The following is a 26,069-nucleotide window of genomic DNA, read 5'->3' as shown; positions in this document are numbered from 1 at the left end:
CATTTGGAGTATACTAAGTGCTCTCTATCAGTGACGGGGGCCCTACTGTTCTCCTGCCCCAGAACCATGAATGTCCCTCTGTATTCCAGATTAGAACAATGATTAGCTAAATATCCCTTTCCGGGTTTCATTATCACAGAATCCTTGGCCTGTGTTCAACCTTCCGCCCTGGGAATAAGCATGGCTCCAAGTATTGTGTTGCAGGTTCACTCCCTCTAGCCCCAGGACCTCAGCTCACCGGGGACCCAAGCCCTGCCAGACAAGGAGGGAAGGAGGTGGGGGGCGGGTTCTATCACTTTCCAGACCAGGTCTGACCTCTCTACCTAACCCCAGCCGGAGGTGAGGCACTCTTGGGAGTCTGTGGAGACCTATGCCGATTTCTCCCTCCCTGGGTCCCCATCATCACAGCCCTAGCAAGCCTTAGTCTTTTTTGCATTGTCTATCAGCACCAAGTTCTTGCCTAGGACACCCTGCTTCTTTAAGGACAACGATGTGCTTTGCAGAGGTGACAAAAGCTACCGCTTACCCACAGAAAAAAGCACACATACAAACCCACACGACAACTGGCAGGCCATTTTTGGATGGTTTGCGAGCACCACCTATCCCCAGCTCATCAGGCAACAGTGAAGAGGCTGGTGTGGCCTCCTTGGCATCTCCCTAGGTATGTGTGCGCCTCTCTGGTTCCTGTCCTCCCCGAGGCTCTGGCGGGATTCAAAGTCTCTCGGGGTTCTGATGTCCCTCTTAAAACATCCTTGCCACCCTCTCCCACTTCTGCCATCTCTTGGACCTCCAACAATCCTCTTGGGGCCTCCTGTTATGGGTAACGGGTGCTAAGTGCTTCAGACATTCGGTTTTCCTTCATCTCGACAAAGCCCATTTTTACGAACGACAAAGCTGAGGATTCGGGCTGGTATCCAACTCACCTGGTTAAGTGCTGGAGCGGAGATCCAAGTTTGGGCAGTTGACTTCCAAAATCCAACCACAAGGTTATCCCGCCCCCAAAGGGAGGATGCTGCCCTGCAGCCCACCTTCTGAACAATCCACCCACTTTCCCTAGCAGAGCTCCTATCTGAGGCAACGCTGATCGTGGAACCTTTGGCTCCAACTGGACATACCAGCCCAGAGACTTGAACGTGCCACCGTCTCTCAGAGGCTGCACCCCAATGTGCCACAGGCCATGGTACGAGGACACCAAGGTCCATCCTCACCCCTCCGAACTCCATTGATTCTAGAAAGCCCATGGTCCATCACTGACTCTCCCATTAAGATCTTTAAATGTTACTGTAAAACCAGGATTCTGGAGTCGTTCACATTGGTGATGGTCTAGACAATATCCAAGGTTATAGAACAACAGGGGCTCTTCCTCAATTTCACCAGGAAGGGAATCTATCTAGAATGCGATGGTCTACCCTTAAATCTCACACCAGGTTAGTACCTACTGACCAACTACCATCAGTGCTGAAGCCAGGGTTCTAGAATACCAATAGTCCCTTCTTGACAAGGGTCCTGGGCTCTCGAGTGACAACGGCTTACTCACTTCTTACACGCTGGGTTCCAGTTGACCTCCAAATTGTTAAGTCTTATTTTAGAACGCTGCTCCTCAAACTTGAGTGTGTATTAGAATCCTCCCAGGATCTTACTAAAAAGTGGGTTCTGACTCAGCAGATCTGAGACTCAGGCCTGGAGTCTACATTTCTACAAGCTCTTGTGTGTGGGGGAGAAACAGACAGACTCCCAAGGGCAGCAGATCACGCTTTAAGCAGCAAGTCTCGAGAACACAGCAATCTATCCACATCTCAACTGCCGTCTGCTCGTGACCTTGTAGTTCCAGGGTTCAAGAACACAAGAGATCCACCCTCGAGTCCACATTAGGCAGCCAAGAAAAAGCTGGTCAACTCCTGACACCTGGCACAGCCGGTTAAGCAACTGCCTTCGGCTCAGGTCATGATCCTGAAGTCCCGGGATCGAATCCCGCATCGGGCTCCCTGCTCGGCGGGGAGTCTGCTTCTCCCTCTGACCCTCCTCCCTCTCACTCCCTCTCATGCTCTGTCTCTCGTTCTCTCTCTCGCAAATAAATAAAATCTTAAAAAAAAAAAACACCGAAAAATTCCTGTGCTTTTCCCTCCTTGAAACAGAGCTGAATCCCCCTTTGAGTGGGTACTGGGTGCAAGGACTCCCTTCCCATGAACAGTATGTAGGAGGCAATGGTGTGTTAGGACAGAAAACTGCAAGGCTTCTTCCTTGCTCTCTCCCTGGGATCCCCTGCTCTGGGGGTAGCCGGCTGCCATGGTGTGCAGACACTCAAGGTACCCCATGGCAAGGTCCACATGGCAAGGAACTGAGGCCTCCAGCCCACAGCCAATCTGCACACCTTAAAAGTGAGCCACCTTGGGGCGCCTGGGTGGCTCAGTCGGTTAAGCGCCTGCCTTTGGCTCAGGTCATGATCCCGGGGTTCTGGGATCAAGCCCTGCGTGGGGCTCCCTGCTCAGCGCGGAGTCTGGTTCTCCTTCTGCCCCTCACTCCCCTCTCTCGTGCTCTCTCTCAAATAAATAAAATCTTAAAAAAAATAAATAAAAGTGAGCCACCTTGAAAGTAGGTCCTACAACCCATCAATCCCTGGAGGGCTGCTGCTCTGGCTGACTTGAGTGGACCCTCACAACAGACCCTGGGACAGGACCACCCAGCTGACCTGCTCCCCAGTTCCTCATCCTCAGAAACCAGAGGATAAATATTTAAGTCACTAAATTTTGGGGCCAGGGAGGGGGGAGCGGCTAATTTTACACAGTGAGACGTAACGCATACAACGACCCAGCCCGGCCGCTTCCAGGGGCTCCAGAGAAGCCAAGTTCCCGTTCCAGACCCTATCTGCCTCTGCCACCCCTGGGGCCCCCCAGCCGCCGCAGGACAGAGGCACTCCAGCCGGCCGATAAAGTGTTTGCTGTTGGGTTTTCGTTTGGCTGGTTGTGTGTACACAGTGTATACAAGTTGAGTTGTACAGAAGCCCAAGAAAGAGCAAGAGACAAAGGGTGGTCGGGAGGTAGGAGCAGAGGAGCTGGGGGGGGGGAAGGGGAGAGGAGACAGATAAAAAATAGAACCACATCCAGAAGACAAGGGGATGGGGCGGTGGCGGGGGGGGGGGGGGGCAGACACAGACAATCGCAGTAGAAAAGGAACGGGAGGGCCAAAGGGAGGGGACCCTTCTCCCCCCTCCACCTCCCCAGCCCCCCGCCCCAGGTATGTACAATAAATAAGATTAAAAATAATTAACAAGATGCGTTTTCCCCCTCCCACCCGATGCCGAATGCCCTGGGGAGGGAATGGCCTTTAGCAAAGATCTTGGCCTGTGAGGGGGGGTTGGGGGGGAGGGGGTCCCCCAGCTCTCTGAAGCCACCCCGCCCCCCTCAACCATACATAGACTTTTCCTATACATTATGTACAAGGTGGAGGGGGCGGGGCTATGGCCGTGGAGAGAGGATTGGGGCAAGGTGGGGAGGGAAACCGTTACTAAATAGACATTTATACATATATATAAATAATTTCTCTGTACACCGGACAGTGGGAGGGCTGGGGAGGGAGTGGAGGGGGCGTGGGAGAGGGGAGGAGTCGAACTTTGAACCCTGCCCTGTGGGGGCAGCATGGACACACCCTGACCAATGACCCCCCCCTTCCCTGGCGACGGGGCCCAGGGGATTAGCTCCTGAGGACACAGTTCTGTCCCAATTCTCTGTTCATGGAAGAGGTGGCTCCCCCAGGCTGGGCGGGGTCACCCGCAGCGGCTGTGGGCCTGTGCTTGGGCCAGCAGGTCGCTGAAGGAGTCGAAGAGCTGTTCCAGCCACGGCTGGTTCCTCATGCACTGCTGGACCACCTCCTCCTGACCCAGGTCCTCAGCACCGCCCTCGATGGCCAGGGTCTGCAGGGTGTTAAACAGGGAGCTGGGGTGGGTGGCCACCAGGGCCTGGAGGTCTAGGGATCAATATTCCAGGGAAAGGGGGTGCTGGGAGAGCCAGACCCCTGGGTCTGAGGGAGGAGGGGTTGGGGATCAGGACTCCTGGGTCCGAGGGAGGACGGGCTGGGGTCCAGAGCAGAGCCTGTGGGGCAGAAACCCAGGGCGAGACGCGCCGCGGGTGGGCTTACCTGGTCCCGGCAACGCAGGAAGGTGTGGTACTTATAGTGGTGGAGTGAGTGGTAGAGTGTGTAGTATCCCGACTTGTCCAGCTCAACTTTGAACTCCTGGACAGATGGAGCGGAGAAGCCTCACCCCACTGCCCAGTGCGGGGCAGCTCCTCTCCCCAGGCGTCCACACCGCCCGCCCATCCCCGGCCCCACCTGGGCTCGGACCACGCTCCTCTTGAGTTTGCTGAGCGTCTTGCGGTTGTAGGGTTCCCCAGCTGGCCGCAGCCGCACGGCCCCCTCCTCAGGGGAGCCCTCCCCGCTCTGCTCCACTTGCAGCTGGGGGAACGTGTGCAGGGCGTCCTGCGGGAAGCCGACCGATCAGTGGGACGTCCCCCTGGACCCACACTCTCCAAACCCACCACTCAGTTCTCAGACCCCCGAGTTGTCAGATGCCTCAGTTTCCCTCACACTGCAGATCAGGAGATATTCTGGAATCTTGGGTCTCTCAAAGGACAGAGGAGTCTAGGCCTGTCTGGTGACCCTTATAATGTGCTTTGTGGCCCACCCAAGATTCTCAGAGACCCCTAATATTCCACTCGGGATTCTCAGCCCCAGCCTAACATCCTACTCAAAATTTTGAGGTATCCTAAAATCCAGAATCCCCAGTGCCAGGCTGACACTCCAGCCCAGAATGCTAAAACCAGACTAATACTCCATCCCATAATTCCCAGACTTATCCTAATATTCTACTGTGGAAATTTAAACCCTGGCATAAATCCTACCCAGATCTCTCAGAGCCAGACTAACTCTCAATCCCAGAATTCTCAGTTACCCTAACATCCCACCCAGAGTGCTAGAACCGTATCGTCTGAGAGACTAACATCCCACCAAGAATTTTCTGAACCAGACCAATATCCGCCCATTTTACCGCCAGACTAACATTCCATCCCAGAATTCTGTTGCCCTAACATTCTACCCCCAAATTCTCAGCCCCACACAATGATCCCCATCAGAATTTTCAGAGGTGCCCGAATATTCCATCCCCAAGACCTTGGCTATTCCAGACAGGCAATCATACAGATGACTTAATAGTGAAGGCTAAGATGCTAAGAAGCCCGTGTTTACGACAGAGAAGCCATCAGAATCCGCTTACCACCGTTCCCCAGCAAGGCCTCGTCCACCTGTTGTCGCCAAACCTGCACTCCATAAACTCTGCTGGGCTTTCCCAGCTGCCCAGCCCTGACCTTCGCGACGACCTCTCCACATCCATCAAGTCCCTGCCATCTAGGTCTGCAGACCCTCTCTTGCGGGAGCCCCGCCCTCAACTCTGCTCCGGCCAAGCCATACCCTTCCAGTGGTTGCCCCCTCCAGGACCCGATGCTCTGCGCGCACGGCCGTGGCGGACTTGTACCCATCGCTCCCATGCCCGACCGCTGGGTCCCAGACCCCTCCTGCCCAGGCCCACAAGCACCTGCAGGGCTGGGCTCAGTGACAGCCGCTTCAAGACTTTCTTCTTGTGCTCATTGAGGAGGCCATCGATCTTCCGCATGGGCGGCAGGTACAGCTCATCTGCGAGACCAGGAGGGGGCGTCAGAGGAGCGGAAGCCCCACCTTGCGGGGGGGGGCGGGGTTCAGAGGAGGAGTCGGGGAACCTCCTTCCCCAGGCCTCGGCTCACCGTGGGTGTCCTCCAGGGCCTGGATCATGTCTGGGTCGAGTGCTGTGCTCACCAACATCTCCACGTAGCTCCGGTACATCTCCCGCATCGCCCGGGTCTTCAGCAGACGCCCGGGGACTGCCCGCTCTGGGGGGAGGGGGGGGCGGGGCGGAGAATGGGACACGAGCTCATGATTCCAACTTCATCTGAGGCCACCTGGGTGGCAGACAATGTTCTAAGTACCAGGGCCGGAGAGAAATCCCTGTTCTCTGGGAGCTCTGAGTCCGCTGGAGACCAACGCGTCCCAGCCCAGTATGCTCTAAGGGTGGGCTTCACGGGCGTTGATGGTAACGAGTTCAGCCTGGCAAGCCCAGGAAAGGCTGGTTCAAGGTCACCCAAGAGCTAAATCTTGACTGATGGGGAAAAAAGCATTCCAGGCCAGTGAGCTTCATGTTTGACTAGTTCAGTGTAGCTTCAATAAAGTCTAAAGCAGCAGCATAATTGGGTTTCCAAAGCAGTGAAGCCACTCGGAGAGATCAGATCACAAAGGGCAAGACTGTGGGAGGAGGTGGGAGGTGAAGAGGATAGGGGCCTCGTCCACCTGATGTCCCCAAACCTGTGGTGGGTACTAGGAAGACATGGAAGAGGTGTGAGCAGGGGAGGGGCAAGGGTTAAGTGTAGAAAGACCCCTCTGAGGCCATGTAGGGGATGGATCAGAGGGATGATACCAGAGGCCAGGGTAATGGACCATGTAAGAAAGGATGAGGATGTTGCAGGGCCATAGGGACAGGATTCAGAAATGGAGGAGCAGGAGAATAGGAGGGCCAGAGCTGGGGACTTCCCAGCTTTGGAGGTGAGGGAGCAAAGGCTTGTGTGCCTGGAGATCTGGCCTGCTGACTGAGTAGCCAGTGGGGCTGCCCCTGAGATATGGAAATTAGGACAAGGAACTCAGTGTGATCTGAAGGGAGGGGGTTTGGGGGAAGCCTGGATGGGGGCCAGGGGGAAGAAACTACTGGGAAGCTGGGCCTGCCAAGTGAGAGGTGAAGCCACAAGGCCAAGGTCAGGACTTGAGGGACACTCACATGAAACCCAAGAAGGAACATCAGGGAGAAAAAAGAAGCAGGACAGCCATGAACGGCCCTAAAATATCCCTCAGGAAGTGGCATGAGAAATATCCATTTGACTTATCCACGTGGAGGGTCCTTGGTGACAGCCGTTTCAAGGACCAGAGTGACCACTTGGCAGTGGCAGTCAGACCCCACCAGGCCTTGGCCCAAACCCTCCTATGGCTCTTGTCTCGCTCACGGTAAAATCCTTCCAGTGGGACCACAAAGCTCCAGGCCTCCTGTCCCTCCAAGATCTGGTCCTGTTCCTTCTCTGCCCTCACTTCTCACCCTCTCCTCTTACTCACTCGCTCTAGCCACTGGCCTCCTTCCTGATCCCCAGACACGCCCAGCCTGGAATGTTCTCTCTCCCGGTCACCCAACCCCAACCCTGTTGCACTCGGGTGTCTGTTCCAGTGTCATTTCCAGAAGCCTTCCCCAACTCCCCCATCCCCTGAAAACACCCCCCTCTATACCACCTGGAGCCTCTGTACCGGAAGTGCTTTTCTTAACTGCCTTTAAGCCTGGCCAGCCTTACACTGACCATTTTTCACATTGTTTTGTGTTCTGTTACATAACGTGTTTATCTGATGGACTCCCCCAGCTAGACTGTAAGCTCCCATGAGGATACATATTTTTGTTTATTCTGTTCACTGCTGGAACCTCGTTTGTGGCACGAAGTAGGTACTCAATAAATAAGTGCAGAACGGGGCTCAGGAAGCCAAATGGAAGTGGACTAGAGGAAGAGAGAAGACAGTCACCACAGTGTCTTTCTAGAACTTCTATTACGAATTTAAGGAAGGAGAGAGCGTCAGCTTCTGGCACACGGAGGGTCACCACTCTCAGACAAGGAAGAGGGTTAGTTCTGAGGGTTCCTGGGCTGAGGGAAGCCTTAAGGTCAGCTAGCATGAGTCACACCCACTCACTCCTGGTCGAATGGGCTGAGGGGAGACAGACCCAGACCCATACTGGCCCTTGGCAGGGGAACTGCTCCCAGAAGAGGGTGGAGTTCAGTTCCCCCCATTTCCAGCGCTCAGGAAATTCAGAGCTCTCCATGCATGCCCACAGTGACATTATTCACAACAGCTAAAGAGTAGAAACAACCCAGAAGTCCATCAACTAGTGCATGGATCCATACAACGTGGTCTATCCGTGCGGTGGGATAGTATTCAGCCGCAAAAAGGAATGAGGTTCTGATACACCTACCAGGCGGCTAAACCCCAAATGTTACGCTAAGTGAAAGATGTCAATCACAAAAGCCTACGTGTTGTATGATTCGCTTATGTATAATGTCCAGAAGAGAGGAGTGATAACCAATCAATACAGGAGTTCTTTTGGGGTATTGAAAGTGTTCTAAAATTGACTGCCAAGATGGATGAACAACTCTAGGACTACACTAAAAACCACTGAATTTTATATTTTTAAGTAGGTGAACTATATGGTGTGTTAATTAAACTTAAGTTTGTAAATCGTTTAAGAAAAAGGAAAAGGGCCAGAGAAGGAAAGACTTGCAAATCTGGGCCTTTGCTAAATCTCCTCCCTTGTGGCACCTTCATGACCTGCAGCTTCCACCTGGCCTGATTTAACATCACCCTGCCCAGTTAAAAGACTACATTTCCCAGGCTCCCTTGCAGCTAGGTGTGGCCATGTGACCGAGTTCTGCCCAATGGGATAGGAGAGACAGGATATGGGCCACGCCCAAATCCGGCAATTTAAAAGGAAGGTCCAGCCCTTCCTTGGCCCCTGAGTCCCTTCCCACTGGCAGGCCTGCGGCTTTGGGGCTGCTGGGCGGCCTCTGACCACGTGCTTGAGGACAGCATGCAGGCGGAAGGCACAGCAACAAGAAGAAAGGAAACAGAGACCCTGGACAACCTTGAGAAGAGCCTCTTATTTTCTAAGAAACCACCACCTACATTGGGCTTTTTTTTTTTTTTAAGATTTTATTTATTTATTTGACAGAGACACAGCGAGAGAGGGAACACAAGCAGGGGGGAGTGGAAGAGGGAGAAGCAGGCTTCCCGCAGAGCAGGGAGCCCAATGCGGGGCTCGATCCCAGGACCCTGGGATCACCACCTGAGCCAAAGGCAGATGCTTAATGAAGGCAGACGCTTAACGACTGAGCCACCCAGGCGCCCCCTATGTTGGGCTTTGATGGAAAGAGAACTCACTCTCTCATCTGAGTGCCTGCACGCTTAGTCTCTGTTAAAACAGCTACCCCTGGGGCACTGGGTGGCTCAGTCGGTTGGGCATCCGACTCTCGATTTCGGCTGGGGTCATGATCTCAGGATGTGAGATCAAGCCCGTGCTCGGTGGGGAGTTGGCTTCTCCCTCTCTCTCCGCCCCTCCCCCCTGCTCATGCTCTCCCCCCCCAAAATAAATAAAATCTTTTAAAAAATTTTAAAAAGAAATTTAAAAATAACGGTATCTACTTTGTAGCCTGCTATGAATGTCACACAAGTTAATTTGGGTACAGAATTTAGAGAAGACAGCCATCTCAGGCGCCACGTGACTGACAAATATCGCTATCATTTTAATTTACGAATTCTCGTTGCTCTCTCGCCAACACTACCCGGGACCCTGTGGACTGCGCTCGCCTATGCCTCCTCCTGATGCCCAGGATTCACTTCCTCATGCCTCCCCACCCGCCCCGTGGCTGCCGAGGGCCTCACCGTCCTCGCTGGGTGCTCCCGGGGATGACTCTGAGTCCGAGGAGCTGCCTGGTGGACCCCCGCCCGCCGAGGCATTGCCCGCCGCCTCCTTCAGCCACTTCTTCCTCTTCTTGGGGGGCGGCTCGGCCTTCACCTTGGTGGGCCGGGCCTTGGGCAGCCGGGAGGTGGCGGGCTGTCCCGTGGTGAGGCTCCGCTCAGGCCGAGTCTGCCGCCCGCCTGCGCTCCGCTCGCCCCGAAGCGGCCGCTCCCCACGTGTCACCCGCTCTTTCTCCTTCTCCTTCTCAACGGGCCGAGGCGGGGATGGCTTCTCAGGAGCAGGGGGCTCAGGCACAGGGGTCTCAGGCGTCTGCTCTGGGGGCTTCTCACATATCGTCTTATCAGGGGTTTCGGGCTTAGGAGGTGGTGCCGGGGCCTTGGGAGGAGGTGCAGAGCTGCCCCCAGCAGACACGGGGCCCTTGGCCTGCCCAGAGCGCCTGGAAGGGAATGTGGAAGGGACTGTATGCAGTCAGCAGCCCCGAAGAAACCCAAATTCTCCGCAGATCCGCATCTAAGCCCACAGCTCTGAGCACAGAACCAGCTTCCTCTCCTGACCTTTGTTTTTTCTGAGCCTCTGTCTCCCCCCATCCCAGACCTGGGTCTCTTTCTCTCTGGGTCTCTGTCCCCCACCCTGTGTCCACTCTCCCCACCTCTACCTCTTCTCTTGAACGTTCCATCCCCGTGCCCGTCAACCCCGCCCACCGCCTGCCCCTTGGCCCCCAGGGTACCTGACGGGCACTGGGGGCCGATGCCAGGGTTTTCGAGCACAGACCCTCACATAATCCTTCTTGTTGACGTTTTCCAGGAACTTTACGTAAAGGCGCTGATACCGGTTTTTCGCGTCCCCAAAATACCCCAAATACTATGGAAGGAAAGAGGCACACGAGGAAATCCATCTACCGCAGCCAGGCAGCCCGACACCCGAGGCTCCCCCCCTGCCCCGGGGCCCCCCACAGAAGCCTCCTGGAGGTGGAGCCTCCCTTTGGGACACCCCCTGGATGGCAGGTGAATCCCAGTACACACCCCCGCCAGGCCTCCCCGACTCCTCATTCCCCTCTGCAGGCTTACATTACTGGTTGCACAAAACTGTCGCTGCCCATCCTTGATCTCGGGAGTGAATTTCTGCAGCAGGGCCTTCTGCACTCGCCAGATGGGTGGGGGCTCCCGCCCCGTCTGCAATGCCAGCTGGGGAGGGGTGCAGTGAGGCCAGCAAAGTCAGCCCTCGCTCCTGCCCTTCCTGCCCCCAATTCCGGGCCCCGTATCCTCCCTCGATACCCGCTTCGAGAAAAGGCACTGTCGTCAACAGGTATCACCGCACCCTGGCTGGCACATTTCTCTTGGCCCCAGGACGTTCTCAGCCCTGGGGAGGCGGCTCGAGGCTGGCCACGTTCCCCCACCCCCAGGCTCACCCAAGACTCTCAAACAAGCTGTTCCTTCTTGTGCTACAAAGTTTTAGTTGTTACAAAGCCGGTTGAGTTAGAGTAATGCCAACTCCTGAGCGCCCACCCACCACTTTCCAGATGCTGTGCTGGCGGGGGGACAGTGGTGAACGAGACTGACAGGGCCTTTGGTGGGGTCCTCATTACAGAAGCAGCCAAGCAACAAAGTAGACAAGCAAATAAACAAAACAGGGTGAGGCTGTGGCTTGTGCCAAGAACAGACAGGTGACAGCTCACCTGAGACCACTTAATTCATCCCCCTCTCCACAACAGGGTAAGACACGGTGATAGAAGGCCCCCCCATCTCCACTCCCCCAACACTCAAGACAACCTCCCCACCCCGAGACTTGTGTGACCCCCTGGCTGGATAATGCAAACTGAAGGATGTGGGTCAGACCCAGCGCCTAATCTGGGGAGAGCGAGGGGCACAGCAGGAGAGCCAGACACGACACCAAAGAAATGACAACACAAGTAATAAACACGCTAACGGCAGACCCCCAGACACTGTGGAAGCCTAAAAGAAGGACCTCAAATGCAAACTGAATCCAAGAATGCTTCCTGGAAGAGGCGACACCTAAGTCCTGGAAGGGCAATGTCTTCTGTGAGGGGGCTGAGCAATGACACGGGACAGCGTGGAAGTGTGACGGGGACGCCTGGGTGGCTCAACCCATTGAGCGTCTGACTCTTGGTTTTGGCTCAGGTCATGATCTCAGGGTCGTGGGATCCAGCCCCGCATGGGGCTCCACACTCAGTGTGGAGACTGCTTGTCCCTCTCTCTGCTCCTTCCCCCGCTCTCTTTCTTGCTCTCTCGCTCTCTAATAAATAAAATCTCAAAAAAAAAAAAAAAAAGATACAGCAGAAAATGTGCACTGGGTATTGTGATAACCCACAGATGAACGGAAGTTAGTCCTCACATTCAAAGAAATCACACTCAAGTGATAAATAGGATTCAGATGACAATTCCAATTAGATTGGTCATAGCGCAGAACCAGGCTCAGCAGAAGTGCTGAGATCAATTAATGATGTCTGCCACTGGCAGCAGCTGTAACACTTGGGTCTGTGTGCCAGCTATCCACTGCCTACTCTTAGTTTGGGTCAGTGGTTTGCACGTCCATGATTTTGTGTGTCCCTCAGATCAACTAGGGGAGTGCAAAGAAGGGACTACAATAACCTCATGAGAATGAGGTCTAAAAAGGCTCTTGGCTGAAGTCACAAGAGGCAGGATGAGACAGGGATGCAGGTGCCCTGGCCCCAAGTCCTTTTCTCCAGGCTACCATATGGTTCCCAGGCCTCCGTCCTGGTGACCTTGGGGAGCCAGGTCAGAGGCCCAAGAATTGGACCACATCCTGCTCTGCTCCAAAACCTTCCAGGGCCCCTAGTGCAGGCTCCACGATCTGGCACAGCCAGATTTGGCTTCAGTTTCCTTTCTCTTCTCCTGTCCCTGCCGAGCAGGCCATCCAGATCCCTCCAAGTTCAGCAGATGAACCCCAGACTTCCTGATTCTCCAGGTTTTTGCAAATGCAGTACTCACCACACCCCCACAAATGGGTGCTTTTGCCTCTCAATGTTAACATGATCTTCCCCATTCTAGTTCTCAGAAGCCTGTGAGAAAGCCATCAGAGCATCCCTCCCAGCCAGGGAAGACCACCCCTTCTGTCTCTTCCACTACCCAATCGGACTCCTCGAAAGCGCTGGCTGATTCTCTAGCTGGACGCAGGCCCCTTGGCTCACCACACCCCAACCGAACTTGGTGGCTTTCCCAAAACCACTCTTCCTCTCTGCCCTCATGGGGCTCAATCCCTGGCATCATCCTTGCCTGATCTCCAACCAGGAATCCTATCATGGACCACACCCACTTCTCCCGCCCCTGCCCAATGGAAGCCACAGCTGATTGGAGGAGACCTGACCAGGCAGCGAATCTACACGCAAATCACTAATCCTATCTTGGGCCCAAATGCGGAGCTGGACCAATCAGATTCTCTTCTGGGAATCTGAACTCTTGAGAAGCAGAGACCAGGACAGTAAGCAGCAGGATGGGAATGAGCTAGAAACACCTACAGGATGATAATAAGAAAGCTTTGGGGCGCCTGGGTGGCTAGGTCATTAAGCATCTGACTCTTGATCTTAGCTGAGGTCTTGATCTCAGGGTTGTGAGTTCAAGACCCACAGTGGGCTCCACACTGGGTGTGGAGCCTACTTAAAAGAAAAAGAAAGAAAGAACTTCATGGGGCGCCTGGGTGGCTCAGTTGGTTAAGCGACTGCCTTCAGCTCGGGTCATGATCCCGGAGTCCTGGGATCGGGTCCCGCATCGGGCTCCCTGCTCTGCAGGGAGCCTGCTTCTCCCTCTCCCACTCCCCCTGCTTGTGTTCCCTCTCTCGCTGTGTCTCTCTCTGTCAAATAAATAAATAAATAAATAAATAAAATCTTAAAAAAAAAAAAAAGAACTTCATGGTCCATTAACAGGGGAATCAGTGTCACAGGACTAAGGTGGTAGACAGACTGCCATCAGGCCTAGACACCTCCCCAGCCACCATCCTACTAGCCAGGGGCCCTACCCGCTTCCAGAAAACCCAAAGTGGACTCTCAAGCAGGCACCCATTGAGCTCACCCCAGCATGACCTGGCATCTGCTCACCTTCCCAGGCTCAGCACTCACAATCCAGCCACTCAACCCCTTGAATCCCTACACATCACAAGTGCGCCGTGTTTTTGCTCATGACACAAACTTTGCACCCTGCTCCCCCGCCTGGACCGCCCTCCCCCTACTTTTCTCCACCCAACAAACTCTTACAAGCTCAGCGTTTACATCTTGCTAAATCTTCAACATCTCCAAGAACTGGGAGTTAATGTTATCAGTCCCATTTTATAGATGGGGAAGCCGAAGTAGAGAGGGGGCCAGCTTTGTGCTAATTCGGCTGGCCTGAGTATGTTCCACGAGTATAAAATAATACACAGAATTCCAAAGGCTTGATATGCAAAAAATGTAAAACGTCTCATTAGCTTTTTCTGTGTTGATTACATGCTAAAATGATTTTTTTTAATAAGCTGTGTTAAAGAAAATACACTCCTGTGGCTAATCTCACCCATTTTTAAACTTTATTTTTATTCTTTTTTTCTTTTAAGAAGTCTCCCCGCCCAATGTGGGGCTTGACCTCAAGGCCCTGAGATCAAGAGTCACGTGCTCTACCGACTGAGCCAGCTGGGCGCCCCTCACTTTTTTTTTAAGCATGGATACAAGAAAGCTTAAAATGATGTATACAGCTCATGATATTTCTAAAGGACTACCACTGTTCTGAAGCAAACTATGGCCTGTTGCCCATTTTCACAGATCTATAAGCTAAGAATGGTTCCTAATTTTTATTTTTTATTTACTTATTTATTTTTTTTTTAATTTTTTTTTTTTTTAAGATTTTATTTATTTGACAGAGAGAGACACAGCGAGAGAGGGAACACAAGCAGGGGGAGTGGGAGAGGGAGAAGCAGGCTTCCCGCGGAGCAGGGAGCCCGATGTGGGGCTCGATCCCAGGACCCTGGGATCATGACCCAGGCCGAAGGCAGCCGCTTAACGACTGAGCCACCCAGGTGTCCCTTTATTTATTTTTTTTAAGATTTTATTTATTTATTTGAGAGAAAGAGACACAGCGAGAGAGGAAACACAAGCAGGGGGAGTGGGAGAGGGAGAAGCAGGCTTCCTGCGGAGCAGGGAGCCCGATGTGGGGCTCGATCCCAGGACCCTGGGATCCTGACCTGAGCCGAAGGCAGACACTTAACAACTAAGCCACCCAGGCGCCCTGGTTCCTAATTTTTAAAGGATCATAAAAACAAAACAAGAAGATGTAACAGAGACCCTGTGCCCTATAAAGGCTAAAAAATTTACTAGCTGGCCCTTCACAGAAAAAAAAATTGCCAAGCTCTGCGGAGATGAGTAACCAAAGCAAAGTGTATGGGATACCTACTGTGTGTGACCCACAGTCCCGTGGAGCTTTATAATGCCTGGATCCTCCCGTTACCTGAGCGAGGTACTAACGGGATCACCCCCATTTTGCAAATGAGGAAATTCATGGTCAGGAAGGGTCGACCCCAGCCCAGCCCAGAAGTGGCAGAGATTTGAACCAGTCAGGTTAAGGCCAAAGCTGGGCTCTCAGCCATGATGCCGCCAGCCTGCCCTGACTCCAAGCACACCAACGGGTCTCCAATGTCTGCAGGAGTGGTTCAGTCCTGGGGCTGTGTGTCCCCCCATTGTAATGCACACTCGTGTTGTATTTTAAGCATGTGAGTCCTTGCCCGGCCCCATGCCACCTGGGAGGTGGTGTCGGATGGCTAGGGCTCCAATCCCAGCTCGGCACCCACCAACCGAATGAGTCCCTCTCTCTGAACGTGAACTTCCTCATCTGTAAAAGCCCTGTTCTTTCGGCCCAGGGCTGGGCCCCCCCCGCATCTGCCATTGCCATTGTCAACGTTTGACAGAACGTACACAGGGAAAGGCTGAATCGGGTGCTGAGAGCCCAGGCTCCTGGGGCCAACGGAGCTGGTGCGGGTCCTAAGCCATCAAAGTCTAGGAAGGCTGCTTTAGTACTTGGTGCCTCAGTTTCCTTCCCTGTAAAACGGGAAGAGTAATCCCCATCATGAGAGGTGATTATAAAGACAGAACTTGGGGGCTCCTTGGGAGCTCAGTCGGTTAAGCGTCTGCCTTCGGCTCAGGTCGTGATCCTGGGGTTCTGGGATCGAGCCCCACGTCAGGCTCCCTGCTCAGCAGAGTCTGCTTCTCCCTCTCCCTCTGCCCCTCCCTCCGCTCGTGCTCTCTCCCTCTCTCCCAAATAAATTTTTTTTTTAATTTATTCATGAGAGATATAGAGAGAGAGAGGCAGAGGCAGAGGGAGAAGCAGGCTCCCCACGGAGCGGGGAGCCCGATGCGGGACTCGATCCCAGGACCCTGGGATCATGACCTGAACTGAAGGCAGACGCTTAACCGACTGAGCCACCCAGGTGTCCCGTTAAATTTAAAAAATCTTAAAAAAATAAAGAGAAAACTTGGGAGACAGCGGTGAACGCTGCACAACAATGTGAATATACTCAATGCCACCGAACGGTACCTTTAAAAATGATTAGAATGATACACTTCATGGTATGTAAAGGTTACTACAATTAAAGTAAAAAAAAGGGGGAGTGCCTGGCTTTGTTAGTAGGGCATGTGACTCTTGACTAAGGGTCGTGAGTTCTAGCCCCATGTTGGGCATAAAGCTCAGTTAAAAAAAAATTTATTTACGTTAAAAAAATTAAGAACAAGGGGCATCTGAGTGGCTCGGTTGGTTAAGCTTCTGCCTTCGGCTCAGTCATGACCCCAGGTTCCTGGGATTGAGCCCTGCCTCGCACTCCCTGCTCAGCGGGGAGCCTGCTTCTCCCTCTCCCTCTGCCCTTCCCCTGCTTGTGCTCTCTCTGTCAAATCAATAAATAAAATCTCTTAAAATTAAAAACAAAGGAAAAAAAAGATCAAGCTAAATTCTGAATTCTGACTGTGATAGGTCCCAAATCCCATCCTGAGGAGTTGGTAGTTGCTCCTATCATTGCTGTTCATTCAATATCTTCCTCGCCTGTCCCAGCTGAGGATCAAATCAGCCTCAAAAGTCACAAAGTTAAAATGAAATAATGTGGGGCTCCTGGGTGGCTCAGTTGGTTGAGCGTCTGACTCTTGGTTTTGGCTCAGGTCATGATCTCAGGGTCGTGAGATCAAGCCCATGCTTGATCAAGCCCCAACGGTGTTGGGCTCCGTGCACAGCGCAGAGTCTACCTGAGGTTCTCTTTCTTCCTCTCCCTCTCCATCTGCCCCTCCCCACTGTGCACTCTCTCCCTAAAATACATTTTTTCCAAAAAAATGAAATAATGTACACAAGACATTTGGAAGTGAGAAAGACCACGAGGGATGCCGGAGGAGGGACCAGGGAATTTTACAATTGCTGGTTGGGTTTGGGAACATGAGCAATCACCCTAGCATTTTCCTTTGTAATTCCCTAATATTACCTTTTATCAATGTTCTTTTGGATGAAGCAACCACCATGCTAAAAAAATGACAAGGCATGGATGGCAGAACATGTCTGGAATTGGTGGGGTAGGGCAGGGGGCAGAATGTGCCGGAGCAGAGAGGACGCAGGACTAGCCAGGAGGGGACAATGGTGGAAGCTGAGTAATGGGTACATACAGTCCCATTATTCTAGTTGCTCTGCTTCTTCCACAATAAGACGGATTAAAAATCATTCAGCAAAAGACACACTAATTTCACCTCACAGAACATACGAAGCAGCAAAGCATAACGATAGTTGTTTAAACCTTATAATTAATTCATCCCACAATACCTCTGTCTGAAGAAACACCACCAGAGAATAAATTAAACACAATAATGTACATCAAGGGCCAAATATGTTCTTGGCCCCCATAGTCAATACTCAGTCCATGAAAGTGACTAATACGAAGAAAGGCCCTAGTCTTTGGTGTCACCATCAAGGTGACAATGGCTTGCTGACCTACCAAGCGCTTGCTCAGCCTCATGTTCTGGGACAAACCTTACATGAGCATCTAATGTCACCTACCCTTGTCCCGCACCTATAACTATTAACCTCTGATCCAAATCTATCTATCCAATGAACCCAGTACAGCAGAGCTCAGCAAACTTTTTCCATAATGGAACAGATAAGAAAGATTTGGGGGGGGGTGTGTGTGCCTGGGTGGCTCAGTCGTTAAGCGTCTGCCTTCGGCTCAGGTCATGATCCCGGGGTCCTGGGATCGAGCCCCGCATCAGGTTCCCTGCTCAGCAGGAAGCCTGCTTCTCCCTCTCCCACTCCCTCTCTCGCTGTCTCTCTCTCTGTCAAATAAATTTAAAAAAAAAAAGAAAGATTTTTTTGGCTTGGTGGGTCAGCTAAGCTCTGCCTGAACTACCTCACTCTGCCACTGTATGGGGAAAGCAGCCCTAGAGGATTTGTAAATTCATGGGCATGGGTTGTGTGCCAATAAAACTTTATTTATAAAAAGAGGCAGGGGACTGGATTCGCCCCACAGAGACCAGTTTGCCAACCCCTGCAGTAGAGTCACTTAAGTAGGGAATGGGCCGATCTGCAAAAAGTTTAAGATGTGGCCTGACAGTCCCCAATTGCCGGCTATTACATTTACAGATTACATGCGTGTGTGTGTTCATAGGTACATTTTGTCAACGCCTCACGTTTCCACCATTATGCCATGCACTGCAAAGCAGCCTGCCTCCCCTGGCTTGTGCGATTCAATTAGAAGCTTCACTGAGACGAGCACCTGCCTTGTTCCCCGCTGGAAGCCCAGCACCCAGAGTATCTGCAGTAAACGTTAACAACCCCTTTCTCTCATTTACAGGACACACACCGCACGTCTCAGAGGCCGGCGCGGCCTCCGCACGTTCCCGCCCCATCAGCCTGGGAATTCAGGACGCCCGGGCCCGTCACCCAGCAGACGCTCCATCACCGCTCTGGGGCCGAATCCCCCCGCCCCAGCTGTCAGACACGACGCGGCGGACTCACCTTGAGAGAAGGGATGTCCTCGGCGCGGATGACGAACTCGTCGCGCTCCCGGAAGATGCCCTCCCCGCCGCTCTCGCCCGCCTCCTCGTCCGTCTCCCCGCACACGGCCGCCGTCTCCTGCTTCTTGGCCAAGTGCAGCGGCCGGGCGTCGGGCGGCTCGGGCTCCTCGGGGGACGGGGCGGCGGGCTCCTCGGGCGCGGCGGGGGCGGCGGCCGGCGGGGGCGGCGGCGGGGCCGGCGGCGAGGGCAGGGGCGGCGGGGGCGGCGAGCTGGGCACCGGGGCCACCAGCGGGGGCGGCGAGGGCAGGGCCGGCGGCGGGGGCGGTGGGGGCGGCGGGGGCGGCGGCGGCGGCTGCGGCGTCGGGGCGGGAGGCGGCGAGGGCGGGGGCTTCTCCTCCAGCAGCGGGGGCTCTGGGGGCGAGAGCGGCATCAGGGCGGACTCTGGCGCGGGGAGGCCCCCTCTGCCCCCCATTACGCGGGTCCCTCAGGTCTGCGGTCAGTGTGGATCAAGGTCTGCTCCCAGCCCTTTCAGGCTCCTCTTCCCCAGGGTCCCGACACAGCCCTCTTCCTGCTCTGCACCCCCATACCCCTTCCGATCAACCGGAGTTCTCCTTCACCTAACACCCCAACACCCATCTCTGCTCCAAATTCCACTCATCTCCACTTCTTACTCTTCTGCTGTTGCCCTGACCCTGCTCATCTGTCCTCTGTCCCCTCCCGGACATTTTTTTCTGTCTTCTTTTTAAGATTTTGCTTTTAAGTAATCTCTACACCCAACATGGGACTGGAACCCACAACCCGCAGATCAAGAACAGCATGCTCCACCGACTGAGCCAGCCAGGCATGGCCGCCCTCCCCTCCACTTTTCATACCACTTCTGTTCCCAGCCAGCCACAGGAAGCCCATGTTCCCTTAACTTCTTTCTCCAATGTCCTAATAAGCCTTCCCACCCAAACACGGCGCTCTGTCCTTCCCCATCTTTTTCCTGGCTTCCACATACTCTCCCTTTCTGTCCCTTACTGTGGTCTAATACCATTACCCAGTGTCCTTCCATCAAAATCAGTTGTCCCTTGTCCCACCACCACCCCTTCCTCATCCCTCAGCTGCCTCTTGCCCCAAGTCCCTACAAAGCTCCTTGCCCTGCCCTGACATGGCTCCTAGTTCCTGAATGCCATTCACCATCCCTAGCACCTCTTCTCTTGTCCCTGAATGTCCCTTCCTATGCCAACAGCTCCTCAACTCCCCCAAAGCCCTTCTGCTCTGTCAAAGTTCCTCCCTGAGACCCCTTTCCAGCTCCAGCGGTAATTCTGAGCCCCTGAATGTTCATCCTGTTGCCCCTTTTAGTCCTGTAACACCTCTTAGTTGCCTCAAAGCCCTTGCTGGCTCTCACCTCCCATTTTTTACCTTCCTTCCCAATTCCCCAATCATTCCCTCTGCATCTCTACCTCCTCATTTCCTGCTCAGGGGGGGTCTTGTCCTCCTCCATCCAAAATCTTCCCTGCCCTTTCCTCAGACTGCTCTCTACTCTCGGGATCATTCATGCCCTCCACTTCCCACTAACTCCCCATGGGTTTTTCTAGAGTCCCCCTCTAACGCCTTAAAATCCCTCCTGATTCCTAAAACTGCTTCTTCTCTGTTGCTGTGTCCTCAGCTATGAGCCTTCCTGAGCCTTCCAAGGTTCTCGCTCCCATTTCAGCAAATCCTGACACTCTGCTCAGAAGCCCCCAGCATTTCTCAGCTCTGCTTCAGCCTCACACCCTCTCGCTCCCTTGCTCCCTGTTTCCCACCTTCCTACAACCCCCTAGAAGTCCCCTCCATTCCCTAGGATGCCTCTGAGCCCTCAAGCCCCCTCATTAACTGCCACAAATGCCCTTCTCCAAATCAATGCCCCCATTCCCCCATCAAAGCACCTTGAAATTTGTCCAAAGCCTCTCTCAGGACAGAACACCATCCAGACCCTGCCGCACCCCCAGCCTTTCCCTCTCACCCCCCGCAAGACCCAATTAACCAATGTTCCAGTCTCTCCCTATACGCCCCCCCCCCCCCAGACGTCCTTCTGTCTTTTGCCATACATCTCTAAATCCTAGCTCCTTCTTGGGCCCCCGAACCCCTGCCAGTTTTCAAAGCTCTCTCAGTACCCTGTCTCCCACCTGTCCCCATCACTGATAACCTGCTCTGTCTCCCAGCATTCTCCAGTACCCACCTTGGGGCATCTTAACATACTTAGCATCTGTGGACAGATTAGAAAATGATACCTTTCTCACAACACCTGTTTGCCCTCAATTTGTAAACACACACATCTACTTCATCTACAATGTGAATGATGCCCCTTAAAACAGTGCACGACCTGCACAACCATACCCAGTGACCTGAATAACAGGGAAAGCCTCATCCCACCCCCAAATCATCTTCCCAGAGCTCACCGGGTGTGCCATTGCTGCTGGCACTAGGGAGCCCCGGAAGAGGGGGGGGCCCTGGCACCGCAGCCTCAGTCGTCAAGGAGGGCACATCTGGGGTGGAAGTGTCTTTAGGCCCAGCGAGAGGTGGGTCGTCGAGCGCCGAGATGGCTGAGGAGATGCTCTCCTGCAGGTCCCGGTTCTTGGCCACAGAGTCTTCTTCGTCCGAGGAGAAGGAGGGCAGCGTCTCCAGGTTGCGCTTCAGCTCCTCGTCCAGCCGCTTACAGGGTGAAGGGCAGCCCAGCCCTAGCCCCTCACTCTCGGCTGCCTCCAGCGCACCCCCTAGCCCAAAGGCGCCGGCGGGCGGCGGGTGTGGCACAGCGGGGGTGGTAGGAGGCTGGGGCTGCAGGCCACGGGCCGGCCCGGAGGACGGCACGCTCTTGGGGGGGCTGAGTGGGGGCGTCAGGCCGGCCTGGTAGAGGGGCGGATGACGCTTGCCCGACTTGAGGAAGTCCAGGAAGGAGGCCATGAAGCCGGACTTCATCTCTGGCTGCTTCTCCTCTACCTCCTTGATCTTGGCCTCAATCTTCTCCCGGGTCAGGCTGGAGTCCAGGCTGTTGTGGTCAGCGCCGGCTACGGCATCGCCAGAGGCGGCTCCCAGACCCTCGCCGGCCTTGGGCACAGACAGCTTGATCTAGATATCGGGGAAGTGGGGAGTCAGGGTCCATGAGTCTGGGGCCCCAAGTCCCCTCCCAGCTCAGAGGCCGAGGTGCAGGCCCCCAACCTTCCCTTAAGACCTAGGTCAAATTCTCACTTTCAGCCTGTAGAACCCTAGAATTCAAGCCCAGAGATTCCTTCTCTCAGGTTCCAGAATGACAGGACTGGAGTTCCTCCCTCAGCACTCACTGATCCCTCTTTGCTTCCAGCCCGGGAATCCAGCCTCCAGACCCTCCTCCCACAAGACCCAGGAATCGAGAAATCCCCAATTGCGGGTCCTTTAAGACCTAGAACCTAAGAACCCAAGCTCCAATACCCTGTGCCTCCCTCTAGACCCCCAAAGTCTCAATTCTCAGATATCTCTGATGGTGGAAGCCTAGAATCCCAACACTCAGGTTCATTTCCTCACAGGTTCAAGAATATAAACCACAGCCCCCATCCCGCCCCAGAACTGTAGTCCAAAACCTTTGCTTTCTCTAGACCTTAGCCATCCCGATCCCAGTCCCCCTCACCTTAAGTGGCTTTAGGGGTTCCAGCCGTGTGCCCCCTGCCTCCTCGGCCTTCCTGCCCCGACCACGGCCCCGGCCCCTAGGTTTCTTGGCCCCTTCAGTGGGCGTGGAGGCTGAGGCTGGCCCAGCAGTGGTGGGGACCTCCAGTGGGCGGATCCGGGGCCTACCCCGGGGCCGGGGCGGGCCATCGCGCTTAGCCTTTGTGGGCTTGCGGCCACGGCGCCTGGGGCCATCGGGGCCTGGGTTAGGTGGACAGAAGTCAATGTCACCCAGGGGTGAGAGGGTCGGGCGGGAGCGGCAGCTGGACACCAGGTCAGGCAGGCGCCGAGGGTTGAGGCGGATGTCAGCGGGCACATCGGCCTTGTCCTCATCCGCCTCAAACTCATACTCCTGGGCATACAGCTTCTTGGGCGTCTGGAAGGGTGGGTCACGGCGCCGTAGTAGGTGGAAAGAGGACGTCTTGAGCAGCTTCTTTGGCTTGGTAGAGCAGAAGATGGGCGAGGTCAGGCCTCCCTTGGGCTCTGAGGCAGGCGGCGGCGGTGGAGGGGGGGGTGGGGGGGGTGGGGCCGCCTGGTGTGGACCACTCTGGATCAGGCCCAGAGGCTCGGCATTGACCGTGGAGGGCAGCTCAGGCGGTTTGTTGGGGTCCAGGCCCAGGCCCGGCGTCTCAGGCCCGGCTCCAGACGCCCGACCCGGGCAGTAGGGCCCATAGGGATCATAGGCAGGGGGGCCTGGAGGCGGCCCAGTCCCCGCCTTGGGATCACCCTCGTCCTCGGGCGGCCCTGCCTTGCCATAGTCATCCGCTGCCCCTCCACCGAACATCTCCTCCATGGTGGGGAAGAAACTGCGCTCCTCATCTTGGAGCAAGGAGTCAGGAAAACAGATGGACGTGAGTGGCACAAAGCGGGGGGCCTTGGTGCCTTGCGGGCTGGGGCTGCGGTAGGCACCGGAGGGATCCTTGCCCTCGGTATTAGGTGGGCCCACGCCAGTGTCACCAGGCCCCGGGGGCAGTGGCTCCAGGGCCCCAAGCAATTCCTGCATGGCGCCTGGCGGCTCCAGACTCTCCTCAGGTCGAAGGCGGGGGCTGGGGGCACCAGGCTCCAGGCCGTGGCTGCGGAGGTGGGCCTCAAGCTGGAGGGGCATGGGTGGCGGAGGCGGGGGCGGCGGCGGGGGCGGCTGGGGTGCTCCATCACGGGTGGCTGGCTCAAGGAGATGAACGCCAACTTTCGGGGCACTGGGAGAGGGGCTGGGGGCATGGCTGAGGACCGAGGGGAGCAGTTGTGGGGGGGGAGGTGGAGGCAGCACCAGTGGGAGGTCAGGGCCCCCAGCCTCCAGGAGGAGGCCGTGGGGTGTGGGCTGGGCAGGCTGAGCTGTGGGAGGTGGGGGTGGTGGGCTCTTTTGGAGGAAGGCCCCCAGCTCCTTGGCACCTGCCCCATAGTGGACAACTGAGGTGGCCAGCCCCTCCGGGGTCTCGCCGCCCCGTTCTGGCCCTTTCTTCTTCTCCTTCAGCCTCCCCAGGCCCAGCTCCAGGGCTGCTGTGGCACCCTCATCGAGGCTGGCACTGGTACGGATGACGCTCTGTAGATGATACCTCTGGGGGTCTTCCTTGGCCAGCTCGTAGGGTGTGCCTGGTGGACCCCCGGCCCCACCACTACCCCCAAGTCCCTTGGAAGCATCCGCTGCCCCATCTTCACCCACCAAGCCATCTGCCCCTGTGGTCCGCGGGGGGCTAGGTGCCTGCAGGAGATGCTGGATGAGGAATTCCTCATCTTCTGTGCGCTCGGCAGGAGGCCCACCAGGCCCAGCCAGCAGCTCCGAGCCATCCCCCTTGCCTTTGTAGCCACCTGCTCCGGCTGCGTAGCTGCCGGCTCCTGGAGGCGCCAGGAACGGGGCTGAGGCCAGGACAGAACTCAGGTATTTGCCAGGGGCTCCTGGAGAGCCGACTCCAGGCGGGCGGCCGGGGGCAGGCGGTGACTGCAGTGGGCGGATGATGTGAGAAGGGCTGGCCTCCCCGCCACCCCCCAGGGAGCTGGGCCCCCAGCCACCGCCATGACCCGAGAGCGCTGGGGAATGGCCAGTGCTGTAGCTGAGCGAGGGGCTGGCCGTGGGTAGCCCCTGGGAGTGGGCAGCTGGGCCTGGGTATGGCTCGCCCTGAACCCCATACAGCTGCCCCTGCAGCTGATCCGGGGAGTAGCTCTGACACGTGGCTAGGCCAGGAGGCGGGGGACCACTGGGGGGCTGCGGGGGCCCCCCTGAGTAGCTAGGGCCTTTGCTCAAGTCCTGGGCTTGACCCCCTCCAAACCCTTGCCCATAGGCCTGGGGTCCTAGAAGCCCTTGGGGCTGACCAGGGGAATAGGCTTGGCCACCTGCCCCACCAGCCCCAGAGGCCTTCCCGGTGGCATAGGCCGCTGCTGGCCCACCCAGACTCTGGCATTTGGGCGTGGCCGTTGAACGGGGTGGTGGGGGCCTGTTGGCACCGCCCGCAGCTGCTCCATAGCCGCCTTTGCCTGTCTTGTAACCGGGCGACTGAATGATGGGGCGGTAACCTCCACCGCCACCCCCTGCCCCACCTCCTCCAGCCGCCTCGGGGCCCGCAGCCCGGCCCGATGCCCCAGCCGTGGATCCACTGGGCCCGGCCTTGCTAGGCTCGCCAGCACCGGGGGAGGGCTCCCCACCACCCAGGGGGCTGCAGGCCAGGTTAGCCCTGTGCCCCATGGAGGGATAGCTGCCTCCACAGCTCAGGTAGTGCTGGAGGGCATGGGCTGGTGGCGGGGGCGGCGGGGGCTGGGCACTGGCTGGCCGCTGGTAGTGCTTGATGACGGTGTCCTGGCGGGGCAGGGCCCGCTCGGGTGGCGGGGGGCCCGGGGCAGCACCCGAGAAGTTGTACAGCTGTGGGGAGGATTGCTCGGCAGCGGCGGCGGCAGCGGCGGAAGAGGAAGCCAGCAGGTTGAACTGAGTCGGGAGGTGGCGGGGAGGTGGGGGGGGGTCTGGGGGGCCGGGGCGGTATGGAGGGGTCTGGGCCGGGCCGAGACCAGCGGGCCCCAGGACACCGCCCCCCGCCAGGCGCTCAAAGCCCAGCGAGGATGGCACTGTGGGTGCCTGTGAGGGCTTCAGGTGCAACACGTCATGAGGGGACAGGAGCCCATTAGCTGGGGGGCTGAATGGGGGGTCTTGGAGGCTGAGGGACGAGGGCACTGGGAAGGGGCGGCTGCCGAAGGAAGCCGGGTGCTGGTAGGCCGACAGGGCAGAGGAGGATGGAAAGGTGCTGGAACCCGGCAGGGCGCCTGAAATGAAGAGCTCCGTGGGGCCTGGCGTGTGCATGGCTGGGGACGATGGAGAAGACCATAGGTCAGGGCGGACCACATGCCAGCCCCACCCTGGCCCTCCTGGGCCGGCGCTGGGCTTACCTGTTTGCCAGGAAGGACTGCGGAACTGGGAGAGGAGAGAGGAGGCAGAGGGGCCAGGCTGGGGGCCCCGGGACTCCAGGGCTGAGATGAGGTTCATGACGGAGGCGTCGGGCCCTGCTGAGCCCGCGTGGTGGAGGCCAGTGTCGAAGAGTCCAGAGAGGCCTGGCCAAGGACAAGGGGGTAGAGTCAGCTAAGTGGGCTTGTAAGGCAGAGTTGAAAGGGAAAAGGAAGAGGCCAAAAGCAAGTTGGGTCAGGGAAAAGGGCTGGAGGAAGCAAAAAGGAAGATTCAAAGAGGATAAAGTGGACACAGCCAAGCTAAGGAGACAGGGCCGAGGACAACAAAGGGGAAAAAGGGAGCCAAAAAGCAGGATGAAGTGTACGCCAATCATAAGGGCAGGGAACCCAGGAAAGGAAAGGTAGGCAAAGGAGTAGAAAAACCCAGAATCAAAGGAAGTGGGTGCAACAGGACAGAGTTCTTATGCGGGGGGG

The 26,069-nt window shown here is 56.0% G+C and overlaps 1 protein-coding gene across 1 annotated transcript in view; it reads right to left on the bottom strand.

Moving 5' to 3' along the window:
* Positions 1–2,927: 2,927 nt before the first annotated feature.
* The window catches only part of PRR12 (proline rich 12), a 25,953-nt gene continuing 2,811 nt past the window's right edge, over positions 2,928–26,069 (bottom strand). The window contains exons 3-14 of the mRNA XM_081807602.1: positions 25,581–25,742; positions 22,177–25,496; positions 20,975–21,641; positions 18,553–18,962; positions 10,645–10,761; positions 10,305–10,438; positions 9,541–10,013; positions 5,790–5,915; positions 5,585–5,682; positions 4,327–4,473; positions 4,135–4,230; positions 2,928–3,910 (exon numbers count right to left, since the gene is read on the bottom strand). Of these exons, the coding sequence (XP_081663728.1) occupies positions 3,764–3,910; positions 4,135–4,230; positions 4,327–4,473; positions 5,585–5,682; positions 5,790–5,915; positions 9,541–10,013; positions 10,305–10,438; positions 10,645–10,761; positions 18,553–18,962; positions 20,975–21,641; positions 22,177–25,496; positions 25,581–25,742 (5,897 nt within the window). The 3' untranslated portion in view covers positions 2,928–3,763. The remainder of the gene's footprint in view (positions 3,911–4,134; positions 4,231–4,326; positions 4,474–5,584; positions 5,683–5,789; positions 5,916–9,540; positions 10,014–10,304; positions 10,439–10,644; positions 10,762–18,552; positions 18,963–20,974; positions 21,642–22,176; positions 25,497–25,580; positions 25,743–26,069) is intronic.

Source organism: Leptonychotes weddellii, chromosome 16 (genome assembly GCF_054177405.1).
Source record: "Leptonychotes weddellii isolate Sample4059 chromosome 16, ASM5417740v2, whole genome shotgun sequence".
NCBI lineage: Eukaryota > Metazoa > Chordata > Mammalia > Carnivora > Phocidae > Leptonychotes > Leptonychotes weddellii.
Note: the sequence above shows the minus strand (reverse complement) of the source record. Positions and strands in the feature narration are given on the sequence as shown.